At 41.3% G+C, this 20,958-nt stretch overlaps 1 protein-coding gene across 3 annotated transcripts in view; it reads left to right on the top strand.

Annotated features, from left to right (window-relative positions):
• The first annotated feature begins 1,540 nt into the window (after positions 1-1,540).
• TSPAN12 (tetraspanin 12) overlaps positions 1,541-20,958 on the top strand; it is a 44,212-nt gene continuing 24,794 nt past the window's right edge. For 2 of the 3 annotated variants that reach the window (XM_071423723.1, XM_071423721.1), the window contains exons 1-4: positions 1,541-1,696; positions 2,064-2,200; positions 13,654-13,736; positions 14,366-14,501. In XM_071423723.1, coding sequence (XP_071279824.1) covers positions 2,135-2,200; positions 13,654-13,736; positions 14,366-14,501 — 285 coding nt within the window. In that variant the 5' untranslated portion in view covers positions 1,541-1,696; positions 2,064-2,134. Of the gene's footprint in view, positions 1,721-2,063; positions 2,201-13,653; positions 13,737-14,365; positions 14,502-20,958 lie in introns of all 3 variants that reach the window. The other variant, XM_071423722.1, reaches the window with a different exon arrangement.

Genomic DNA, 20,958 nt, shown 5'->3' with positions numbered 1-20,958 from the left:
AAATCTTCACACACCACTTTTCTGCAATATACTTAACTATTTTCAACTTAACTACAATTTGCACTTATATAAATTTGTCATAAAATCCCTGTTGCATGGGATTTTATGTCCTTCCATGTTCATTTAACTTTCTTTTTAAGGAGGAGCAAATACACCTGAAGACTCTGCCCCAGTTCACCACGAAAGCATCAAACAGTGAAATTAAAACTGAATTGAGATTCCATCAGCAGCTTCAGAGATAAGCATTTGAATATCTGGATTTTGTGTGGTTTTTCAACAAAAGACATTATTTCTTCAAGAAACAGATTTTTCTTTGGCCTTACAAGAGCTAGATTTTATGCATTACATAAAATGTAGTGCATAAAATTTTTCCTCTTTCTCAGCTTTAACTAGCAGTTTTAAAAACAATTTTTATATATCATGAACTCGAGTATTTTCCTGTTCTAGTTAAGAAATAATTTTCAGTATATTTTCTTCTAATTTTTGTGATGGTGGCACTGCAACACCTTTATATGTATTAATGGAAAATTTGTTACTAATCTGCATGTAACTCCGAGTTTAAATATAATTCTTAGTTTTGAAATATGTGTGTGTGTATACACACACATTGTAACAATACAGACATCAGTATCAATTAAATAGAGAATGTTTAGACTGGATATTGGGGAAAAAATTCATTACTGTGAAGGTGATGAAGCACTGGAACGGGTTGCCCAGAGAAGCTGTGGATGTCCCATCCCTGGAGGTGTTCAAGGCTCCTCTGAGCAACCTGGTGAAAGGTGTTGGCTGCAGAGGAGCAGAACTCCTTTCGGAGGGTGTTGGAACTAGATGGGCTGCAAGGTTAAGAGAGGCTGGAACTAGATAATCTTTAAGGTCCCAACCCATCCTGAGATTCTACAGAATTCCTACCCTGAGCACCAGATGCACACAGACACTAATGGATTTCAGAAGAAGGATGGCTTTTTTCAGCTCAGTTGTGTCATTTCTAAGTTCCACGTACATTACAGGGCAAGTCAATGATCATTTTTCCTAAATAACTACAGATTTTGACCATTTCTAGAATAATACCTCTCCAATATGATTGCTTTTCTAAATTTGCTGTTTACCAAAGGGAGTGGGTGCTGGGCTGTAAATGACCAGATTTGGCTTTGATGTTGGCAAAGTTTAATTTCTGGCGCAGACACTGGAACTTCGTGAGATGCCTGTGAAACACTGCAAACGCCTTTCGTGTGGCATTTGCCACCCTGGGCCAACGTATCACAAGATGGGGGGCTTCATGTCATTCAACCCCAGTCAGCCCATCGCTTCAGATCTCCTCTGAAGGAAAAGCCACCAGCTCTGAAGCCCCGCCACAACGAGGGTGGCACAAGCGTGGGTGCCAGCGGCACATCCCCGCCGGGGGCACAGCCCGGGAACCGGGGGCACAGGCTGCCCGGCCCCGCCTGAGGCACAGCCCTGCCCGGGGTCTGTCCGCTCCCGGACGGCGCTGGCGGCGGCGCTAGGACCGGGCGGGCGGCGGCGCATGCGCGGGCGCCGCGGGCTGGCGGAGCGCTGCGGGCGGGGCGGAGGGGCCGGGGCAGCCGCGGGGCCGGGCCGGGCCGGGCCGGACCTTCCCCCGCGCCCGCCGCAGGGCATGGGCGCCGCGGCTCCGCGCTGCGCTGCCGCGCCCCGGCCCCATGAGTCCTCGCCGGAACAAGTGAGTGCGGGAGGTGTCCGGGCGGTAAGTGGCCGCTGTCCCACGGCCGCCCTGCTCCCCAGGGCAGCGCGTCCATCCTGAGCTGAGAGGGAGCTGGCGTCCCCAGGCCGTGCCTCCGCTGCCCTCAGCTGAGCTCCGCTGCGCCCCTGGGGTAGCCCGCGGCTTCTCCCTGCCCGCGCATGAATTATTTTTATGAGAACAGCTCGCCCCTCGCTGTCTCCGGGCGGGGCGGGAGGGGAAGGGAGGCTGCCGGGGGTCTCCGCGGGGCGCGGCCGGTCCGGGCTCGGCGTGGCTCCGCCACCTCCACCTGCGCTCTGGTCCCTCTGTAAGGCGGACTCACGCACCCTCTCCCCCTCTTCTCCTGCAGGGCGCCGGCGGCCCGGCCTCGGGAGGGAGGATGTGGTGAGAGGATGGGGCTGTGTCCCGCGGGGGCTCGCCATGGCCAGGGAGGACTCGGTGAAGTGCCTGCGCTGCCTGCTCTACGCCCTCAACCTGCTCTTCTGGGTGAGTGCCGCGGGCCGGGCCGGGCAGGGCAGGGCAGGTGCCGTCCCGGAGGCGAAGGGCGGGCACGGCCCCGGGCTGTCCGCGCCGGGCCGGGGCCGGAGGTGCCGCCCTGGTGCCCTTGGCCCCATGCCAGGGAGCTCCCGCAGGGGAGTACTTTTTACTGGGGAAATAAAATGCCTTTGGAAACCAGTAGGAAGTAAAATTGAATTAGGGTTACTCGTGGGAATTGGTGTACCTGTAATATGTAAAGAGGGGAATATTCACGGGTGGCTTCTTGACTAAGTGAGTTTCAGAGCATCCTGTGACCCAAGATGAACTTCAAGGTCTTGAAGGTACTGGAATAAAAGCCCAGAGTCTTTTTTGTGCATTCGGTGGACACATCCTAAGTGACAGGCAAGGCCTTTTGTTTTGAGGATTTCAGTCAAAGCTGTATTTATAGCAGCAGGGTTTCTCGCTCTCAGCGCACAAGTGGGTGTGATCAACTTTTGTTCCTTAAACTTTTGGAGCTTTGAAGAAACAGCAGGATGGATATTTTTGGAGTCCTCACTCATTTGCAACAAATGAAATCTCTTTCACTTGAATAGATGAGATTTGTGCATGGTAAGGGATGACAGCGCACACCTGGGGCTCACACCAGGGCTGGCTCCTGAGGTGCTCTAGACTTGAATGATGCAGGGATGGGACCAAACCTAGTTTATATCTGATGTTTTTTTCTACCTGCATCCAGCTCTGGGATCCCCAACACAGGAAGGACATTGACCTGTTGGTGTGGGTCCCGAGGAGATCGTTAGAGGGGTGGAACAGCTCTTCTGCAAGGAAAGGGGGAGAGGATTGGGATTTTTCAGCCTGGAAGAGAGAAAGCTTTGAGGTGACCTATTTGTGGCCTCCCTGAAGTACCTGAAGGGAGCCTACAAGGAAGATGGAGAAGGGCTGTTTACTCGAGCATGTAGTGACAGGACAAGGGGGAGTAGCTTCTGACTGAAAGAGGGCAGGTTTACATTACATATTATAAAGGAAGAAATTCTTACTGTGGTACCAGTGAGTCACTGAAACAGGTTGCCTAGAGAAATTTTGTCTGCCTCATTCCTGGAAGTGTTCAAATTTTGAATAACCTGTTCTAGTGAAAAGTGTCCCTGGCCATAGCAGGGGCTTTGGAATTGACATGGAGTCCCATGATGACTGAAAACTAAGTGGAAATCAGAATATGAATGAGAGAGAAAACTGTTAAACAGCATGTGGAACAGAATGGTAGTTTTTGTACAAATTGATTGCTTTGTTCAAGCTGGGGTCATGAAGCCTTTGAAGTCCTGAATAAAACTGTACAGAACACTGTCTGGTGAAGTCTGAGTGTCAAGCTCTTGGAATAGAACATCTGAAGTAAGCTTCAAAGTGTGTCCTGTGTGCAGCTGTCCCAGTATGTGTGATAGGACTTCAGCATTTGTCATTGCCAGCTTGATGAGGATAGATAGTACATATGAAGCTCCTTAAGATTACACAAATGGCTAGTCTGATCATGAATACTGCTGAAAAACTGAGGATGCAGATGGTGGCTGCAAAACACTGCTGTCTGTGTTATTTGGTTGGTTTTGGTGCCTGTGGAAGCAGAGGAGTGAGAGAACTTTGTCAGTCACTCTGCTGCTATCCTTGTAGATTCTCCATAGTATTGCTTGTAAATGTACAGCTGTATGCTCTGTTTGAAAATAAACTTTTTTTACTGAGCTCAGCTGATGAGCTGTGATGTATCTGTGTGTGCATAAGAGGGAGGCAGGCAGGATGTGTTGTTACAATGCTTTCTGTCACTTTAGACCTAAAGTCTGCTGAGCTGTAAATACTCCATAAGCAATCAGCTGAAAGGCCAAGGCTCTATTGTAGTGGGTCATCATGTTTTATAATGGACCAGTAAATGTACTGCCTTTTCTGCTCCAGAAAAACATTGGTTTTGTGGAAGTGGGTGGATTGGTATGTCAGGCCCTGCAACTTGCAGAAAGCCTTTCTTCTTACAAGATAGAAATAAATTCATCATCAGTGCTCTAACAGTTGCTTATTAAGTGACTGGTGTTGGTCATAGACCTGATGATACCCTTCTGGAAGCTTTTTCCATGGTCAACTGAAGCATGCATCTGACTGCAGTATTTCTCTTTCATAGCAGTGGAAGTTGCATTTTCAGGACATCCTCAATCTTCTAATTTTTTTTTGGCTGTGTTTTTTTTGACAGCGCCCGGGACAAGGAATATCCTTCAGACTAAATCCTGCAGTTAACATTTGAATTCATTCTTCTGCAATCCTCAGATATCTTTATAAATGGGTATCACTTCTTAGCATAATTTGCAAGACTGAGGGATCCAACTTGATGCTATGTTCTGTAACACTACTATTTCCAGTATATTAAATTCTGGGCAGCCTAATAAAAGAGAAGACCTCCAAAAAGGCATGATTGGGTGTTTTGTGGTCAAGGCTTAGTGCTTAGCTAAGCAGCCTATTTTAGTGGTTCTTGAGGGAAGACGTGTTCCTACTGCTGTTCTTAGGGACAGTGCTGGTCTTTGTTATATCTAGATAGCGTGTGTGTTGGGACTTGGAGAAATTTAGTTTTGGTGGCTTTTCAAATATGTTATATGCAGTTTATGAGACTGCAGGGTTTTTCCTTCTGGTGGGGACTTTGCTGGGTTGGGAAACTCCTGATGCTGACCCAGCTCAGTAGCAGTCCTGGGTGTAACATGAGTATCCTCGTTCATTTTGAGCACTATATGACTTGTCCTCACAAAATCCCTCTTTGCCACGCTTTGCAGTGCTGCCACTGTTCTGTATTTTGCTGAATACAGAACAGTGGTTGTTTTCCTAGTCAAACCACCTTTGCAAGCATTTATACTAGGCAGACCTTCAGTCAGAGAACCATGGTCAGCCTCTAATAATGGCACAGACATATCACAGGAGATACTGGAGTGCAAGTATCCCCTGTTGGTTGTGCTAGAACAGGAACTGGCAAATGGTGCTGAATACAGGGAAAATTCAGCCTCCTGGTTGCTTACAGTAGTAGGGGATTAAGCAAAGCAGTAGTTTTGAGACGAACAGGTTTGTTCTACTTTCCTTTGCAGCTTAGCCATGTATGTTCTTTAAAAAAGTTATTAATAGTTGAAATAGATGAACTAGATAGTGACAATAATACAACTAAAAGCAATACAATAGTTTTACCAATTTTTTGGAAGAAAAGTGAAGTATAACGTTGCAGGAAGTGCATGAAAAAGTCTGTATGGACTTTCTGTCTTGAGAAAACGAAAAACTTTTTCTTTTTTTTCCTGGTGAGCATGTGAGGCAGGAGCAGCTGCCGTTGTGTGGCTTGTAATTGAGGATGACTGTACTGTAGTGCTGCGGACAAATCAAGGTTGTAAGTTGCAGTTGACTGTGTCACAGGTGGTAAGGATCTCGTAACTGATGATTAATAGTGTCAGTGGATGTTTGAGCCAGGACAGTGATGGTGCCACTTTTCTTTCACCTCGTGAGTTTTTTGTGCCTAGGGATATGCTGTTTCTGTTGAGCAGTGTTTAAGATTTCCTTCAGCAGTACCGTTTAATTTCACTTGTGTGCTTGCAGCCAATAAACACTTCTGGCAGGTAGCGGAAATTGTTTGCATCTATCTCGAGCTTGTGTTTGTGAACAAAGTTTAAAAAAAAAATCACATAAAATGAAAGTGGAGCATGTTTCCAGTTAGTTTTCCGTTTGAGTACTTTGCACACTTAAATCTAGTTTTGCCTATGAGTTTTCCATTTGAGTACTTTGCACACTTAAATCTAGTTTTGCCTATGTGTACTAATTGCGAACTCAGAGCAAGCGAATATGAGTGTTGTGCTAGGAAGTAACTAAGGGTGGTTGGAAGCAGTGATATTTTATTTCCTGTTTTATCCAACCTCAAATGCATGTGTGAATCTTGTAATTTTTTTGCTGTATTTTTCAAGTCCATTGTGACATGAGAAAGAAATCAGTCTATCCTGCCTTCTGTGAAACCAGATTCTGTATAAAGGTTGTTTCTCCTGTGTTTTGACTTCCACTCTTGTTGGTGGGATTTGTAGATACTTGGAATGAAAATTTTGGGGCAATGTTTTAAGTGGCAAAGAGTATCCATTGAAATGAACACTGCCTGGCCAGGTACCTGTAGCACAGTAAACTGTGTTTTAGGCTAATATCCTCTGATTTTAGAGACTGCAGTTTAGACATGTGGAATTAAAACCTGCTTTTCTTAGCATTCTTTGTATAAAGAAAATAACTGTGGCTTCTGTGGGAATATGCTGTCTTTTTAAAGGAATGCTTTCAACAGAGAAAGCTATAGGAGGAGTTTTAAAGGACCAGAACTATTTTTAATTCTGGTATTTGAGAAATCTCTTACTTTTTGGTTTCTTTAGGCTGTAATATTTATACAACATTGTTAACGTCACTAGATTATGTCCTAACAAAGTAAAGTTCAGCCATAAGTTAACTTTGTGTCTACCTCTATATAAATTTTTATTCCAAGTATCTTTGTAGGTGATGTGGCTCAACCTGAGTGGCATATCAGCTGTGAATTGCTGGATCAGTTTCTGGAAAACTGTCCCGAAATAGAGTGGCTTAATGTGCTAATAGAAATGGAGAAAACAAACCCAGACCCCACCCAAATGTTAGAAGTTGCATTAATATGCTTTTTAATTACCATTCAGAAAGAAATGAACCACAGGCACTTTTTTGGTAATACTCACAATTAACTCTGTGGAACTCATTGCGTCAACCTGGAGGATGAATCACAAACCTGGGCTGACAAGATTTGCGCCCATAGCTCAGGGGGAAGGAAAATTTCAAGCTGTCTGTTTATACTGGTAGACCACAATCTGGAGCAAACTGGAAGGTTCCATCTGGCATGTAGGTACTTGTACATTTTTTCTTTCTTTAAATTCACATCTTCTTTTGTAGAAAGTAGCTATCCAGTTACTCATGAATCTCCAGTACCCTGTGCCCAGTATGGTCCTGTACCCTGAAGATTGTCATCTTGAGTCTGTGACAGGCTCTAGACAAGGTTCATAGAATAATAACAATTTTTAAAAATATCTTGTAGCTATTTCACAAGGTGTAGGGGACAGTTTAATTTTATGCATTTTTATAGGACTATGTGATTTAAATAAAAATGCAGGTTCATTTTAATCATCTTTGTGTGCTCATGGGTATTCATGTGTAAAACAAGAAAGTTAGGTATAAACCCACTAACAGCTAATGTGTAGTCCTGTGGATCATAGGAAGCACATGCTCTTTTTAAGTGTGTGTGTGTGTATATATATATATATATATATATATACATATATGTATGTGTGCTGATTTTAAAAATAATTTGCCTGCATCTCTGAGATTGACTACTATCCATGTGTCCACGAATAAAAGCAAACTCTTAAAGAAACAAAATTAAGAGTATATTGTATATACGTGAAGGCACATCATGGTGATGTGTGGATTGTGATATGGATTGGGATACTTGACTTGTGAGCATTGCTCTGGATTACCTGTGATGAGCAGCACATGCCTGTTCCTCCCCAAAGCAAAAGATGTCTTGACTGTGAGATGATTACTTTTGAGGGAAAAGTGGCACAAGTCATGTCCTAACAATAAGTGCATTGCCTGAGTAGTTGTAGAGAGGGTGCTTGAAGAAATATATGCACTTCTTTATCACTCTTTGCTTTTAATGTACCCTTGTGCTACACAGCCCAGAGGTTGATGTGGGTCTGTCACACAGTAGGACTGTACCTCAGCTTTGTTTGCGTGCTTGGGCTCTTGTTCTTTCTACTGTGCTTGCTCTGGGCACCTTGAACAGCCACCTGCTGGAAAACTGGCTCATGTTCCCTGGGAGGGTGACCTCTTAGCAGCCTCTCAGTGCTCCTGCAGTTGCCTTACTGCAAAGTGTGCAAGTTCCAGCTGTGCCAAATGTGGAGCAGGTTGCTAACTCACTGTTGCAGCTGTGCAAGCAAACCCAGATTCAAAGTGCAAATATGAACGTGCTTCGGCTGTTTACTGATGTGGGAGGGGACCAAGGCATTACCTTGTAGGAAGCTTAACTAAAATGAAATGTTGGAATATCTATAGAATCAAAGGTGCTTTTTTAGGAAATAGGGGATTTCCCTTTTTTTTATGGGAAATTCTTTCTCTAATCATTTAAGTTTTGCCTGGTAATACAGAAAAACAAAGCCTCTTGTTTCCCCTCCTCCACCCTTATATCCCTCTGTCCCAAAAAAACGTAGCTCTCTGTTTATCGATCTTTCTGAGTTATCTGTGTTTGTTCAATGATCTGAATATTGAACCTAATAGTGAAAATCCTGTAAAAGCATTACATGACCTTGTAGTGATGTATCCCCTCTGTCCTTTGGTAAGGGTAAGTCATAGCTCAGACTACCCAAATCAATTTTAACAGGAAGGTTTTCACAAGGTTTGTGTTTTGGGTTTTGTTTGTTTGTGGTGAGGTTTTTTATTTTGTTGCCTTTTTTTTAACTAAAATTGTGGGACATATTTTGATGAATGTTGCCATATCTTGGAAGTCATTTCCTTGTAGCCAGAAACCATTTCATGCAAAGCAGGTTGCCCTGTTGTGCTGTTAGTGTTTCATTATGGATATCAGATGTGGCCTGAAGATGTTTACCCCATCTGTTAGAATAAAAACGATCATGTGTGACTTTTGGTATGGAAGATACTTTTAATCTTTCCTCTGATTTAATATTTAAAAAATATTCTGAAATTTGAGCAAGAGTAAAATGAATGTGCTAGAATGTTCAAATGAAAAAAAATGATGAGAGTGTGAACACAGGTGTGGATATAGCAAGATCAATTGGACTTGCTCCCTTAAAGACAGAAATCGATGTTCATTTATTAATTGGAAATGCAGATTTATTTTCCAGTTTAGGTATGGCCTCAGAGACACTGGGAGTAGAAATTTCAAAATAATGGCTTAAAAGATATACTTAATGAATTGCAGATTATTTTATATTTTAATTTTGATGTCTAATTTACGTAAGAGAGTTCCAAAGACAATTTAAACTATGCTTGCAAATGATCGCGATCGCTCCTAATAGCTGAAGTCTGTTGTTGGATATTTTAATTCAGTTGTCTGAGAAAGCTTTAGTGGCTTTAAAAACTTTACATTAGAAATTGATTTGAAGATGTAATATATTATTGTGTGCATATTGCTCATATATAAAAATAGAATTTATTACCTAAATTAAATAAGTGTGAAAATATATTTAAAATAGAGCATTACAGTAGCATCATTGTGAACTCCTCAGTGTCATGTTGATGGCTATACAACATACTGTGACAGTTCAGAATTGAATCCATAGTGACTTTTGCAGCCAGCTGCAACAAATAAACATATTTTATGCTTACTATCATATCATATTTACAGCACAGCAGACTGGCTGTCATCAGAGAAGCTTGAATGAGAACTTTTTGGGGAAATAATGTTACTGCTAATGTGAGAATTGTCTTAGCAGTTTTGTCATAAACTTGTGTTCTTTCATCTGATTGCTTGATACAGATTTTAACGGTAATATACAAATGAATCTGTTTTGAAGCAGTGGCTGAAGTGGAGACTGCCAGTTTTTTGGGGCCACTGTTTTACCATCTTTCAAATGAACCAACAATAGCTGTAATCAGGACCTTGCTCTTGCCCATGGCTTCTTGAAAATCACTTGGCAGTGAATTGCAGTGATGTGCCTGCTGATACTTGCTGGTGGGTTTGGATGTACACCAAGGTTTTTGGGGAGGCTGTTAATTGTTTCTGCCTACTGAGTGCCTGGACTCAGTATATATACTGCTGGTGTTGATGGACTTCTTGTGATGCTGGCTGAAGATCTGCATGTAGTGTAGGTGGTGTGAAGTGGTGGATGCCTGGAGCTTTCTTGATGTCATCTGGCACTTGAGGATGTTTAGTGCTTTTACGGGGCTGCACATCTGCACATTGATTCAGCAGGAGGCTGTGGAGGCCACACGTGTGTTGTGTTCTTGCTGTGATTCCATTGTGGTTATGGAGCAGGTGAGCAAGTGGATTGATGGATGGGAGCTAGTACTTGATAATCTTTTGTCACTAAAATTTATCAGTCATTATGCAGGACAGTCTGGTGTTGCAGAGGCATCTTTCATCCGTCAGGGTGTTGCTGCCCTGAGGCTCACTTCTGCTGATCAGAGGGGATACAACTTTTTCCCCATCATTTCCTTCTGTTAGTGAAGAGCTACCAAGCACTTGCTGGCTTATGTGCTGTGAAATACACATTTTGTAATGAACTTATTTCTGAATTGCTATTTTGAGTTATCAGTTTGTTCTTTTACTGGCCTCTTTTTTTCAAGAGGAGCCTCTTGAGTATTTGCCTTCACTTTCTGCCCCATGCCTTTCTGCCACCCCAGCTGGACACTGTTACTGACTGTCATGCCTGTGAATGAAGTGTGACACAACATTCTGGCTTTCAGGTCATTCAGAGTAATAATTCACTTTGGACTTTCTTGAAAATACAGTGCCCAAAGGTGCCTCACTAGGCATTTGATTGGCAGGAGAGTGTTGCAGTGGTAATCTGTGTGTAACATCTGTTTAGCAGTGAGGTAAGGCAATATGCTTGCACTTTTTTCAGAGTCATGCTGACCTAGATCTTGTGCATTTTAAGAGTAGCAGAAGTTCAGTAACACCTGAAGCAGTTAATGGTGGTGAAAACATGCCACGCACAGGGTAGGTGAGTAGTCGAGCAGTAGCCTGGCTTTCACAGCCTTTGTAGGTGGAATGTTCTTGCATGTAATTTGCATCAGCAAGAAACAATAGTAATTGTTAGTTATTAATATTAAATGAGAATAGCCAGGGAGAATCCAAATGGCTAAAATATTTCTGAATTATGCAAGAGGCCTTTCATAGAGAGTTTGTTCTTATGAACTGAAATGGTGTTCATGTGGTTATATTATTGGTGGAGGTTATGTTTCCTAGGCTGAAGGAAGCAGTCCTTTTCTTCCAGCTGCTGTTCATAAATGAAGAAGGAGTCACATTTTCTGATGTGATCATTGAGCATTTCTGTAGAAGTCATATGGCCATGTGTTGGCCTCAGCTTGGTGATGTATCTGCCTAGATTTTCCATGGATTTTATGTGGGCAAAAATACATATCTAGGTAGAGAAAACTCAATTTTGGCAGACAGAATAGAAATTAAAGTTCTTGTTATTCCTGATTTGCCTTTGCATGCAAGTCCTTTTCTTCTAGCCAACTGAATAATTTTCTTAGTGACAAGACTCTGCTCAGTACTTTGGTCTTCAGGAAGTCCTTTCTGTCCCCTGTGCCTTTTACCTGTTTGCTCTGTGATCTCCCTGTTGTCTGTGACTAACCTGCATGCTTCAGTATGCTGCCAGATCTTACCTCTGCTGAAAGAGCAGTTTATCCTTCCTCGAAATCCACCACCTCTCACTGCTGTGTACAATGTGTTGCCGCATGCTGACGGCTGAAACAAAATTGGTGCAGCCTGAGAGTGCCTAATAGACAGCAAGGAGCAGGCAGTCCACCAGTCTGGTATGTGAGGGGGAATATTCCTTAGAAAGTGATCATTTTTCTAGTACTGCTCTTCTAGCAGGACCATCTGGCTCTTCCTGAAAGTACCTGAGCAGTGGTTTGATGGACTTCTCACTTCTGAACACCGCTGTTGTAAAATGAAGTAACCAAATCAGGTTACATCTTAAATATTTTACCATAAACAGAGTGGATGTGTGAGCTAATGCTTTTCTGTGTGTGTCAACAGGCCTTTCAGGGAGATGTGGAGGGTTAAAAATGTTTTGTATTGCCTTTTAACAGCAAGAAAGTAGGCTGGCTGTGGGTAGTCTGCTTTACCTCTGTAGTGTTTCTGACTGCTTGTGTGGTTATGTTTGCCCGATGCTTTCTTAGGCGATAGGTGGGAGGAGTTTATTTAGGAGGAGATTCCAGTCATCTTGTTTTCCTTGTTCCTGCAGCTTCCTGCAAATAAGACAATAGAAAATGTTCTTTACTGTTACTGTTTCACCAGCCAAAACAGATCCCATGGAGTATAAAGAACAGGAATGAATATTGTAGACATGTAGCACGCACTAGCTTCCAGGAGTATGCTTGCAGCATGCCAAGCACCCAGCTCCTGCAGGCAGCACTCACAACCAGGGCAGTGCCTGTACTTTGTGCATCAGATCTGGAAAGCAGGAAGAAGCTTTGGGATAGCTGCTGGGACTCCTGTGAAATCTTAAAGGCAGAAGTAATTTGCTGTGGGCATGCTGCAGGCTAGGAGCCAGTATGGAAACAGAGTGACTTTTCCTATTAGGTTTGAACCACTTAACTTGTTCTTCAAAACACCTCTAGGGAAATATGAGGGCATGTGAGAAGCTAGATGTTGAGGACCACAGGGGAGATTAGCGCTTCTTACTGGTTTAAGAAACTGTAAGTATAATGCTGATGTGTCCTGTCATACTCCTATGCAGTTCTGAAAACAGTAGTATTCAGGAAAGTCAGCATGCTTAGGACTCCCTCCCTCAGCAAGGCAGTGATGATTCTGAGGTCCTGCCTCTTCTGTGGCTCAGGCCCAGGTACTCCTGTGAAAGTGTGTGAGGAGCTAGAGCCTTGTCCTCTGCTGCAGCAGTGGCAGAGATGGTGCTGTCACAGTGTAGAAGGTTCTGAATGTGTTCTTCAGATTTGGCTTCTCAGGAAAATCAGAGGGCAGAGCTTCTCCTGGTGTGCTGAAGTGTACGATAGCATCTGGTGACAGAAATCCATGTCTGCTGAGGTGGTGGCAATTCTAGGTGGGGAGTTCTAGCTCAGTCTTGGGGATTTACTTGCTATGGGAGCGGTCCTGGTGGAAGTGTAGTGGCTTTATGCTTCTGAAGTGTCTGACATGTAAGATACCCAAATGCTTTATATGGTTTAAAATTGAAATGCAGTTAGTTTTATTTTCATTTTATGGCTCAGGAAACTGAGATGTAGTGTTCATGGTGTGACTGTGTCAGAATGAGCAAGAGAATCAGATTCTTCTAAATTTAACCCAAGATAAATCTCCTCTCTTGAGTGTCAGTGTATCAAGACTGTTGTATCAGGTTTTTCTTCACTAGCTGTGTACCTGGGCATGGCTTCATGGTTTCCTGCAGAGTGATGTGTATCACTTGTTAGCCCTGAAGAGTCACTGATTTTAGCAGTGTAAGCACTCCCTGTTGTTTCTATGGTATGTTGTGCAGTGGTGGGAGAGGAGCCAGCAGTAGCATCACTTTGTGGAAAAGATTATTGTCACTGGCACCCTAATACTTGGGCAGCAAACCAATTCTAAGCATATAGAAGTACAGTTTTGGGGACAGTATGTTGTTCAAATAAATGAATGCATGAAAGATGTTAGTGATGATTGATCCTCTACTTAAATTATGAATGATCTTGTAATTTGTGTTAAACACATGATAAATAACTTAATGTTTTCTTTTTAGTTGATGTCCATCAGCATATTAGGGGTTTCTGCTTGGCTGAGAGACTACCTGAATAACGTTCTCACTTTAACTGCAGAAACAAGGTAAAGCTTTAGTTAAACTGCTAATCTGTGTGGGTTACTGATTAGGGTAGATGTTGTTCATTTTTTGTGGTAAGCTTCTTAATTAGGACTTGTAGAATTGAGAATCTTTCAGTTAAACTGAACATTGATGTATTGGAAGGTGCATTTTTTGCCCCAGTTTCAGGCACCAGTTGAAATTAGAAAAAGGGGAAAGGTAGGGTTTCAATCATGTGCCTTTCTCTTCTGACAGGGATCAATTTTTGCTCTGTTGACAACATGTAATCAAATTATATTACTATTACTTTTGAATACTTTATTCAGTCCAGGGATTTAGAAATTCTATTAATTTTATTACAGCAGTGCTTACGAGCCCTGGTGATGAAACAGGGCCTCATTGTGCCGCATACTGTGCAAGTGCAGGACAGGAAGATTACCTTTGCTCCAGAGAGGTTTTGGACAATGCAGTTTTTGGTACCCAAATGCAGTGTTAGACTTTAAAACCATGTTGAAGAGCTTTTTGTGAAATATGTAAGGTGCTGGAAAAAATGCATCTGCTAATCACCATTTTATTCTTAATGGCTGTATTTTTTTCTTTTATATAATTTTTTGTGATTGTGCTTGTTTTGATTATTGTTCTGATTGGTTTTTAGGGTGGAGGAGGCTGTCATTTTGACTTACTTTCCTGTGGTCCACCCAGTTATGATTGCAGTCTGCTGTTTCCTCATCATAGTTGGAATGCTGGGATACTGTGGAACAGTGAAAAGAAATCTGTTGCTCCTTGTCTGGGTATGTTTCATAACTTCTGTTTTGTTTCAGGAGTGTTAGAAAGTTTTTAATCCACAGGCACTAGATAAATACTGATTATTTTTTATTACCCTCTTGAGTTACGGTATCGGTGAGGAATTGTAATTGCAAAGCACACAGTAGGAAATAATTTATTGCCTAGACTGCATTATGCTGTGACTGAAGGACAAGCAGTGTCTCAATTGCAAACATTGACTTCATTTAGTAGAGGAGCTGCTGAAGGGAAAAATAACTCAAACTCTTCAGTACTAATAATTATAGGGACGTGAGTCTGAGTACTCTCAAATAAACCCGTATGCTACTGTTTTGACTCCTAGCTGAGCAACAGCTACTTAACCTAGACTTTGCATTATTCCACTGCTGACTGTGTGTGTAAAGTAACAGCACTTGTAGGTGATGAAAGTTAATTCTGAGTATGTTCAGAAGCTTTGTTTTCTCTTACATGGATGTGGAATTTTGCAGTTGCATTTGGTTGCGAGCAAGTTTAAAAATAAATTCCAAATACCCATGTTTTTCCTTCATTTGAAGAGTATATAACTGAGCTGACATCAGCTGAAATGTAGTAGTCTCTCCTGCACAAAGCTTTGTGTATAGTTTAACTGTGATGTGGCTTTGACTGTCAAGGGAGCCAAACACCATGTTCTTCATCTGGAAGTCAGTGAATTTGGGGACAATTAAAGAAACAGTCAACCAAAAAAAATGCCACTCCAACAAAATCCCATCAAGTTCACACAAATTTTAAAGGTTTAGAGTTAAAATTTTTACTCTGTTGGCAGTACTGAAATCCAGGAGATCAAAGAGTGCCATGTATCTGTATGCTTCTTAAAAGTGTAGCTGTAGCTCTTTGCAGAATTGGACTCAGTTTTTTAACATGAGGATAAGCAGGATTCCGAGCACTCTGTAAGTCGAAGAGAACAGGAGCAATGAGGTTTATCACAGGTTTATCAGACTTGACTACTGTAATTGCAGTAGGAGAAATCAGACAGCTAGAACCCTTCAGCTCTTGGAATATCCAGGGTCCCATGCAAGTAGAGTTGGGCTCCTGCTGTTTTTTCACTGCACTATGTGTTGGATTCTCACAGAGTGCATTCAGTTGAATTTTTCTTGTGGATCTGTGCAGGCTTAAGTATGTGACACCTAAACCTCACAGATTTTGCACAAAATGACCATAAAACACCATAAGAAATTGGCTGAGATTTATGGAACCTTTGCTTTTCTCTAACAGAAATATTCTAACTGCAGAATAAACAGTTGCTAATCTTCACCGTGATCTTGTATTAAAATATATTTTTTTAAATCTTATTTGAGAGGATTAGAGAAAGCTTTATTTGATATTTCCAGCTGAATGTCTGTGACAGAAGTGTCCCCCAGTTGCAAGAGGGCAGTGCTGTTTCTCCTTTTGGATATTTTGTTCAGCCTGTATGCAGTGTGAGGATTGTTCTTTCAAAACTGTTTTATTGGAGAAAACTCTCATTTAAATCTGAACATATTAGAGTAACAGATTAGTCATGCATTTTTTATTTCTAGATCTTAGCATTGTGATGTTGAACTCAATGGAGACAAGTTCTAAGACAATTACTTAGTTATGGGCATGTGTGTAAGAGTAATGGATTAATGTCATTTCATACCATACAATTATTTCTCTAGTAGTCTTTCTTACATATCTTAAAAGGGCTTTGTATATATTTTTGTTTCATCAAAACAGTGAAAGTATTAAAATACAATAAACTTACTAACCTTAAGGGTCTTTGTAAGGGTCTAAAATTTCTTTCATAATTTGTGCTTTATTTTATAGTGGTGGTAGTTTTTAATACTAATTCAATTAATTAAAAGGTAAAAGTAACTATATGATGTTGATCAGCGCCACATGGTATCTGGGAAAAAAAAGAGCTATTTTTAGTATAAGTTTTGAAAAAACCCACCTTACTACTTGAAGAGATAATAAAGTTAAAACTAGTTTTGACCTTCAGTTTATTTACACTCCAAGTGAAAAGAAGAAATAATTTATAGCCTTTAGTACCATCTGGAAATAAATAATTTGAAGTGTGTTTAGGCAGTCAAGTTAAACTAAATCAAAACAAGACATTTCTATCATTTTATGTTGCAATATTTCATTTTCAGGAGCTTGAGATTTGCTCTTGCTAAAAAAACTGATAAGCAAAACTAAATTATATCTTTCTAAATATGTCATTGTCTTTGATTGATTGTCAAATGAATGCTGTTATGTTATACCATACAGAAGTATGCCGACATAAGTCAATGCTTCATTCATCAAACTAATCAGAAAACTGATGGATCAACAAAATGAGCTTTTGTTCAGCCAGATGAACTAAAAGAAAAGAACCTTCATGTAAAATATTAACAACCTCTTCAATCATGCTTTTAGTCTTCTTTTTGAAGTACATGAAAGCCATAATGATGGCATGCACAGATAATTGGATGCAAGTCGTGACGTTCCTGGCAGCATACTCATTGCAAGTGCTGATGTTAATTGAAATGGATTTTTGGAAAATGTAAAAACAATAAAATAAATACAGTGTTCGGTTTTAATACATTTGAATACATAATCATTTTCATTTCATTCTTGAAATTTTGTCTTGGAGTTAAATGCTTGAAACATTTCTGTCTTCACGTGGGGGCATAAGTATAGATCAAACTCATGTTTGCTCAGCTTAATAGTAGGAAAATGTAAAACCTCAGTCTTCTGAGGTGCGTGCTCTGGACTTTCAGTAGAACCAGCATTTTAAAGCTATGATCATTTCATTTTAATTACTTCAGAAATATGTCCTGAAGGGTAGCTGGTCTGAAGAGTCCACGTGTACCTTGAGTTTCTATATTTTTGTGTGTGTGATGGACCAACATTCTCATGTAAAAGTAGCTGTGATGCCAGCCTAAAGGGGAAGATCTGAGCTCTTTGAAGTCGCTGACTTGGATGCATGAAAAGTGCAAGGATGGGAGAGTCCCAGTTCTATGGTGGTTGGTAGAGTTCTTTCAACAAGATTGCTTCTGCATTTAAAAAAAAAAATACTTTGCCTCTCGTCTTCGCAGGCTCTGTTTTGGATTGTTTTCAAAGCTTCTTGTGCACATTGCCTAACTGAAAAAACCCAAGCCCTAACGAAGTGCATAGATTCTTTAAGAGTAGTAATGTAAGGATGTGGGTGGGTTGTTTTGGTTTTGTTTGCTTGTTATTTTTAAATTTTGTTTGGTTTTTGTCTGTTTGGTTTTGTTGTTGGGGGGGTTGTTTATTTGGTTGGTTTTGTTGTTGTTGTTTGGGGAGTTTTTTGAATTCTTGTTCTGTTAAAATAACAAAAGTAAGCTCTGGTGCTTGACAAGAAGAGCTTCATGAAAATCTTACTGGAAAATAATTGCTGGCTGAAATTTTCATTGCAAGTTTTTGTATTTTTAACCATGACTTTTCTGTAACTGCAGCATTCAAACAGCACAGGATTCAAATTTGTGTGTGTTTTCACAAAGGGGAAGACGATTAGAAATATTTGATGGTCAACTGGGCAAATCCTGTTACTGATTTTTATCACATAGTTGACAGAGTAATAAATATTCCTCAGAACTAAACATTGTTAGACCCTGTTGGTGTGTGGTTAAACAGCTTATTAATTCAGGTCTGGTGGAACCTGGTTATAAATTGGACCCTGGTGGACTAAGCTGTGTATTGAGTTGAAACAAAACCAGACAAAATGTCATTAAACTTGTGGTTTCTGTAAGTCTATCTAAAGAATGCTGAGCTGAGATACTGTTGACTGTATCACCTCTTGTGGCAAATTCTTACACATAAACCCATTTCAGTCCATGTGGATGCAGAGGTGACAGGGTTGATTAAATTTGGACATCTGCTATTTTGCAAGATACCAATAATTGCTAATGTTTTCTTCCTAGAAGGCATTCTTACTCTGTGTGAAATGTTAACTGCTCTACAGTACCACAGCATCAGCTATTCTGTAGTACTTATGACTACAGTTGGCAGGAATTAATATGAGACTTTAGTGATAACAAATTTTGTTGTCTGTTTTTTTTCCCTTTTTGTGGCAGCATGTGTTTCTGCAGTAATAAATACATAGTATAGGTTATTTGCTCTGTAGTAAGAGAGGATATTCATTCCTATCCATGTGGACTCTTAGCACAGTTACAGCTGCTCCAGTACCTTGTACTAACATTTGGCACTGGAATTGTTATTTACCAACCAGAAGTATTTCTAAATTATTTAGATACCAAGCATTGAAGGGAAGAAACAGATAACAAACATACTTGGTGTAAACCCATGGAGTTTAGTATTAAGCTGGACAGACTGAGTTTGTATTTTGTGGCTTTTATCAACAGCCCATTTACAAATGTGCTATGAGTGGGAGAAAGACAGAGATTCACAAGAAAGGTTGGCCTACCTTGTTTGAAAGACTGGTTTAAATGCGTTTATAATACTGTAGTTCAGGTTTGATGAGAAAACAGTACTCTGCTAAACCTCAGTTTTAGATAGCCTCACTAAGGGGCTGGACATTAAGCTTGCATTCTGAAGTGCTGCTTGTTTAATGTTCCACTGGTAAGAGAAAATACACTGAAAGTTCACCAATTTTTATTATACCCCAGTCTATGAGCGAATTTCTCGAAAAAATAGAGTATTTTTTTTCCTATATTTCTAACTTTGAATTCAAAGGTAAACTCCTGGAGATGATGCCTGTACTAATTACTATACATAGTTTTGCCTTGAAATGGAGAGCAAGTGTCTTCCCTATTTAGATCAGGATTTTTAAGGTTCAGACAAGTTTTTTGATTCCGAGATGGATTTTGGTGATGCCACAGTGTCACCACAGAACTAAGCCAGGCTTTGCAGGAAAGTGTGCACTCTCTAGGGCTCCCATCTCTGTGGAGTGGAATACATTGGTCCTGGGGTTCAGTGCCAATCTCTGTCTTCCTGTGTAAGCATGGTGCATTTTGTTGACCTTGTCTTCCCTGACATAAATAAATCCTTGCTGTGTATGTCCTTAAAAGACTTTTTCAAAGGCAGATGCTTTGAAACAGTTCCTAATTTCCTTGAGTGGGAGAGGGAGCCTACAGAGGAGACAAGAGCTGCCTGGTCGTGTGGAATACTGGGAGTTGTGTCGTGATGAAGGTGCTGCCTGCAGAACACAGCAAGCAAGAGCAGCTGTGTGTTTAAGCAGCATGGGGAAGCATGACAGGAATTGAACTGGTAGGAGTGTCCAGGTCTTCTTGCAAGTACTTGACTTAAATCCAAATGTTTGCTGTGATCATGGTGATGATCTGCTGCTTTCATCCAGGCACTGAGCAGCTGCCTTGAATGCTCAGCAGTGTTGCAATGCAGCACTATTTGGTGCTGTTATCCAGCAGCTCCAAGTAACAAGAACTGTCTGGCCTCTTGAGGGCAGTTCAGGGAAATGCATTTGACTTAGGATAGCAAGGTTGGGTAGTGCCATTAGGAGGCCATGAATTTTAATTCTTTTCTGTATATTTCTTCAATAGTGAAGAGAGCTTTGCTCTTGCTTTAGGAAGGAGGCACAGTGCTGGAGGGTAGATAACTATTGGCAGTAATTTCATGGTTTCAGTGTTTTCTGCATGACACATGCTGTCTGGTCTCCTGTGCCATGCTTTTTACTGCCTGCCCCTCTTCTAGGCTCACCTGATGGGAAGTGACTACTTTGGTTTTGGGGACTTATATCATGACTGTTCATTTGACTCCATGTCGCTGTGTTTGGCCTCATGATCCTTTTGGAGCAAGCCTTGAAGCTCTTCCTTGTTCTTGTTTTCCCTCATTGCCACATGTTACACTGTTAATACTGCTTCTTCCCTCCAAGTTCTTGAAGGTCATTGATGCCCAGGGCAGTAGAGGAGAATGAAACACCACCAGAACTGAAAAAGGCTCTGGAATAATGCTCCAAGGTCAAAAGAGGAGGGAAGATAGTAATAAAAGGGTTGGTTAAGTAATGGACGTGGGTACCACAAAACTATAGAAAGGACAGGGACTGATAATGCTTGTAGGTTCAAGGCACTGGGGTTGTTGAAGGGTAGAGAGCTGTGAGTGATACCAGGATGGGAGTGAGGGCTGCTGCATCTTTACTGAGAAAAGATGGGGAGCTGCTGAGATAATACATGGCCTTGCTGCCATAGTGTGGGGTTTTTTCCCCATCTGTCCTTTCCAGCTCTTGTTTTCTCATTGCTTGTTTGCTCAGGTTTTTTCTCTGCAGAAATGAATAGGAGATGGGAGAAGTTCCTAAGAGCAATGAAGGAGTATATGAATCCACAAAGCCTAGCCAAATCTCTGTGTCTAGTGTGAGGCACAGCCCAGCCTAACTGGTGGGGTATGCCTTGCTGTTGTTCAGCTGCATTCCTGTTGCCACAAACTGAGTATGGGTCCTGCCAGGTAAATTAATCTCTTGTTGAATAATACCATTTTGCCTATTTAGCCACAAAG

The sequence above is a fragment of the Agelaius tricolor genome, unplaced genomic scaffold, assembly GCF_023055355.1.
Source record: "Agelaius tricolor isolate 1412-34295 unplaced genomic scaffold, bAgeTri1.0.p SCAF_3, whole genome shotgun sequence".
Taxonomy (NCBI): domain Eukaryota; kingdom Metazoa; phylum Chordata; class Aves; order Passeriformes; family Icteridae; genus Agelaius; species Agelaius tricolor.
The sequence above is the reverse complement of the archived record's forward strand: the minus strand, read 5'-3'. Positions and strand labels throughout refer to the sequence as shown.